Source organism: Crocodylus porosus, unplaced genomic scaffold (assembly GCF_001723895.1).
Source record: "Crocodylus porosus isolate Cpor-Errol unplaced genomic scaffold, CroPor_comp1, whole genome shotgun sequence".
Classification (NCBI taxonomy): Eukaryota; Metazoa; Chordata; order Crocodylia; family Crocodylidae; genus Crocodylus; species Crocodylus porosus.
The window spans coordinates 211410970-211416031 of record NW_017728886.1 but is presented as its reverse complement, the minus strand read 5'-3'; the positions used below and the strand labels follow the sequence as shown (position 1 = coordinate 211416031).

Sequence of the window (5062 nt, the reverse complement as noted above, 5' to 3'; positions counted from 1 at the left end):
GAGGGAACAGCAGGGGTCTTATTCCACCAAAGGGAGTGAGCACGGTGGCAATGCCAGGCAGACCCAGCTGCCAGTGGGGGTGGAGAGGAGACTAACCCCCCATCCCTGTCCCCCTCTGCCTCAGGGGCCATGGTGCTCCACTGCTGCATCAGAGAGGGGGAAGCACCAGGCAGACCTGACTCAGGTCACCGCTGATGGGACTGGGAGGGGGAATTAAACCCCTCTCCAGCCAGTTCAGCCCAGGGTGGCCATTCCTCCCTCTCCCCCCACTGGCACATTTCCTTGCAGCTGTGGGTGCTCTCTAGCGCTCCCCAGCTCCTAGCCTGAGCAACTGCAGGTATGTGCCCATATTGCCTCAGTCCAGGCAGAATGGCTGTCCTGTTACAAACTTATTTAATCTAGGTAGTTTAGACTAACCTGCAAAGGTTGAATCTATTCTGGCTCCAGCTTTTCAAATGTCTGTCCCTAGCCCTTAAGGGAATGCTTTACTCTTGGGACCCAGAGCTAAAATGAGAATCTCAGAGTTTGAACTCAAAGGTTCAATTTATTTTAAGTTTATATTATCTTAACCCATTTCTTAAAAATTTTCCCACTGAGAAGGCGCATCTATATGTGCCCAACTGCTAATGCAAATACTAAATGACTGCATGGTACCCACTGGTACTCTCCAGCCCCAGTGGCACAGGGGCATTTCCAACTGTACGTTGCTGTAGCAATGAGCTACAGCAATATAGCTTGTTGTACAGAGGCATAGCATCTCGTGTCAATGTGCCCAAAGAGAAATTTCTAACTTTCCATTTCCTAAACATAAAGTTTTTGAACAATTTCAGAATTTCTGTAAGAACAGGAATTCAAGGTTAGTATCTACTGCACCTGGTTTTCTGGAGGCAGTTTAGCTGGAGATCTTCTTGCTAGCAGTTGTGCCTCCAATTAATTGTATCTGCTAAACTAACAAGCCTTGTAAGTATTGAACCAAGTCAATTTTTCTACACTAGCTATACTCAATTTAAATCCTTTGGAGAATTATTAATGAAGGTAGTAGAGGCATCTAAGAAAGTACAAGAGAGAAGACAGGCATGATATGGGCATGTTCAAAGGGGTCTGGAAGAATATATGAGAAAAGAAGTTACCAGAATGGCACCACCTCGGAAAAGGGGAAGAGGATGACCAAAGATGAGATGGAGAGATATAGTGGAGAGGGACATGAGAGAGAAGGAGATAGTATGACCAAAACCAGTGGAAAGCCAGAATCCACAACAGCAACAAGCAAGGGAAGAAGAAAAAGAGAAAAGGAGAATTATTAATAATTATAAAGGAAAACCTTAACAAAATTTTGTTCCATTTTCCTTTATATAATGCTGTGGCTTGTCAAAACTGTTTGGTGTAATAGGAATATATATGGTACTGGAGTACAGTTACAATAATGGCTTTTATCATAAAATGCCATTGCTTCACTTGGCATTCAACCACCTGCAAAAGTTGTAGATTGCCCACTTACTTTTATAAGTTTGCATATTTCAAATAGTTATTAATTCATGAAATTATGGTAAAGCAGCCCATAGAACATGAAGAGCCATTTCCAAAAAGTAGGACCATCATTTTTTTTTCAAACTACCCAATATATACTAAGCATAATTAAGTGAAAGAGAAGAGGGTAGAATGGCAAAGCAAGAAAAGATAACAGAGAAAGTAGGACAAGGGGAATCTGGAAATAAAGGGAGGGGAAAAAATGAATGGGAAAATAATGATAAGGGTCAGAAAGAAGGCAGAGAAAAAGATACCAAAAATATTTCAGACTAATTCAGGGCTTTGGCAGCACTTCATGTGTTGAGATCCAAAGTAAATGACAGGGCAGGATGTTTGGAATACAACACAAACATGACATGAGAATTCTGTCTTGCTTGTTACGGCTTTCAGTTAATATTTCCTGTCCCCTCAGGAATCCTTTGTGAGCTTGGGAAGGGGAGAATTCCACATTGCATCAAACCTGGGCAGTGGAACAACCCTGGCCCCGGCCTCCCTGGGGAATTTTGGTTGATCTATAGTCATAACGACTCAACAGAAAATCTGTGAAGACAGATTCTACTGCTTCAAAAAAACAAAGCATAAAACCCCCTTAAAATTCAGATTGGGACTTGCCCATTAAAATTACCTGTGTATTCAAGAAGTGCCAACAGGAGTCTTGCCTTCACCTCTGGGGGGAAAAAAATGTTTTAGGATATCATCAAAATTATCCTTTACATTGACGTATTTGCAATTCTCCTAATGTCATACTGATATAACTTGAGTGACTTCACTGAAGTCATTCACGTTTAACACCTATGAAGTGGTAAATCAGGCTCATTTTTCATTACAGTTAACTTACTTTTACTTCACACTTGGTTGAATTACTCATAATCCAAGATCCAGGTCCTAAAAAGAGAAGTGTGCAGGTGGAGTATCCCTCCCTCCTGTGTAAGTATCCCTCCCTGGACCTCCCCACCGCACAGATGTGGAGGTCAGTTTTAACCAAGTGTGAAGTAAAAATATACCATAGCAAAATGGCCATTCTCATTTTTAAGGATTTGGGAGTTTTGTATAAACATTTTTTACAAGTTAAACATTGTTATGACCTGAAGCCATACAACAGTCAGAAAACATCTTAATTTGACATAAAACTTTTAAACATTTCAGAACAGGTTAAATCACGTTGCACTTCTAGCAAATAAAAATACAGAAAAGTCATCTAAAAATGCAGCAATTTAGATCCAGAATTTGAACTAACATTTTCTCTTTCATAATTTCGAAGGGAAAGGACATTCTTATTGCTTTCAAGTCTATCTATATTTAGTAAGAATAAGTTTCACAAGCAATATGTAAGGAAAACAAGTAATACACCTACTCATATGAAGATTCTCATTTCATGAAAATACTGCTTGTTGATCATAAAAAGCACAAAATGTTTTATATTTCATCAAGGTATGAAATGTTATGGTTCTGTAGCAGAACCATGAACAGAACAATTTTCCCAGATCTGAGCCTAGTGCCTTAAAGCTCTTTCTTCTTATGACTGTCTGCCAGGGTTACAGTTTTACCAGGTTTTTAATCATGATCACACCCTTTCTACAGACTCTCTGAGCACGCTAATCCTGGCTTCTCTGTAAAGGTGAGCCAGAAATTTCCTTAGTTTCAGAAGCAAAACCTCTGTTTTACTACACACCTTTTTGTAGTGCAAGCCATGCTGGCTTGTCTCCTAAAGGGGATTTACATCTATGGTGAAAGAATACAAACGAAAAGAAATTCAACAGTGCAGGCAGCTTTTCCAAAAGAAGCCAACATTGATATAGTTAGTGTCTGTGTAGTCATGTGATGCAGAGTCTTTCATTTAACATAGCCAAGCTATACTAAGGGCAGTGGACTGGGACCATAGGGGACCACCACTTCAGCAATTCAGTTGCCTCTACAATATGTCATAGTATTATCTCAAGGACCTATACTTCATCAAGTATATAAGCATATGGAAAATGTAGGAAGACAAGCCAAAAAAGTATAAAGCAAAGCAAAAGACCCCCAAAGTCCAAGTTCATCTGGAATGTATCCTGACTATCCTTCTGAGGATATGCATACAGTGCACAGTGTAATGCCATGTAGGAAGATACCCAAGCTACCTCTAATCCCCTTCTTAGCAGAATGTATTAGCTGAGAGTACTACACTGTTTTGACTCTACTGATTCCAGTATTCAGACTTTCCTGTATGGGACTGCATTGTGCATTGGAAAGATCCCTTTAAATAACAGACCCTTCATATTTCTCCTCTTTGTCCTCAACTCTGTGGCAAAATGTCAAAAGTTAATGTCCACTCCTTGGGGTGATCCTTTTTCAGATGTAGAGTGCCATCCAGATCTTTGCTGGCCATTTTGTATTAACTGAGGGTCTGCCTACCTGGGAAAGTTCCTGAAAAGTAACCTAGAGCAAGGGTGTCATACATGGCCTGCGTGGTGGATCCAGCCCATGAAGGGATATAATCTGAACCATGGGTCTCTGAACCATCCCCACACACCACATGGGGCACGTGCCAGCCTCAGCTCCAAATGCTGTATGTGATATGCAGGTGGACTTAGCACTGCACATGCTATACACAGCTCAGGGGTTTGGTCCAGGACACCTGGACCAGACTGGCTTTGCCTGCTGGGCCAGGGTTAGTCTGGCAGGGCACCACATGCAGGACATGCCCCATGCTGGTCCCCTGTGCCACAGGAAGTATGTATGGCTGATTCAGCCTATGCTCTGTATGCAGCATAGGCCAGCCAAGGGGCTCACTCTGCACACGATGTGCGGGGTAGTCCTGACATTGCACGCAGCATGGGGGAGAGTCTCACGCACAGGCTGCATGTTATGCCCTGTGCACTGGCTCTGGCATGTATGAGCAGCTCGGGGCCAGGTCCCAACAGGTCCCACAGTCAGCACTCAGGACCAGTCCAGAACGGTACTGTGTGCAATCCCTGCCCCAGACCTCTCTGTGCTGCATGCACAGATGATGCAGTTGGTCCCAATCCAGCCCACAGACTGGCCCAAAGACACTCATCCAGCCTACAGGGCTGGATGCATTTGCCACTACTGACCTAGAGTGTGGATTTACAAAATACTAGCTTCTCCCAACTAACTCCCATGAGAATACTTATGGTATGCAGCAAATGTAAGCTTGCTAAAGGGAAGTTTCTGTGTCTAGCTGCTAGATACCTATGCACCATTTACCTATATGTAACTTCACATCTAATGCAGGGAAGAGATTAACTCATTCATCCCTAGTGACTCATAATACATAGGATGGTGGGGAAATAGAGCATGTATATTTTTATATGGATATTGCAAAAATGTTTATATTTTCATATACTAGATGGGGAATAAGTCATTGAGATCATGTAGTCACTGTAGACCCAACCAAGGCCACTGTGGCCTTGGCTCCACCACGATCCGCTGGCTGGGAAATTGGCTCCATGGTCGGACCCAGGGGGTTGTAATTGATGGCAGTCACTCATCGTGGTGCCCTGTGACCAGTGGGGTCCCTCAAGGCTCTGTCCTG

The 5062-nt window shown here is 42.8% G+C and overlaps 1 protein-coding gene across 1 annotated transcript in view; it reads right to left on the bottom strand.

Annotated features, from left to right (window-relative positions):
* Positions 1–5062, bottom strand: part of PREX2 (phosphatidylinositol-3,4,5-trisphosphate dependent Rac exchange factor 2) — a 296072-nt gene that overhangs the window by 87722 nt on the left and 203288 nt on the right. The window contains exon 31 of the mRNA XM_019548936.1: positions 2153–2194. Coding sequence (XP_019404481.1) covers positions 2153–2194 — 42 coding nt within the window. The remainder of the gene's footprint in view (positions 1–2152; positions 2195–5062) is intronic.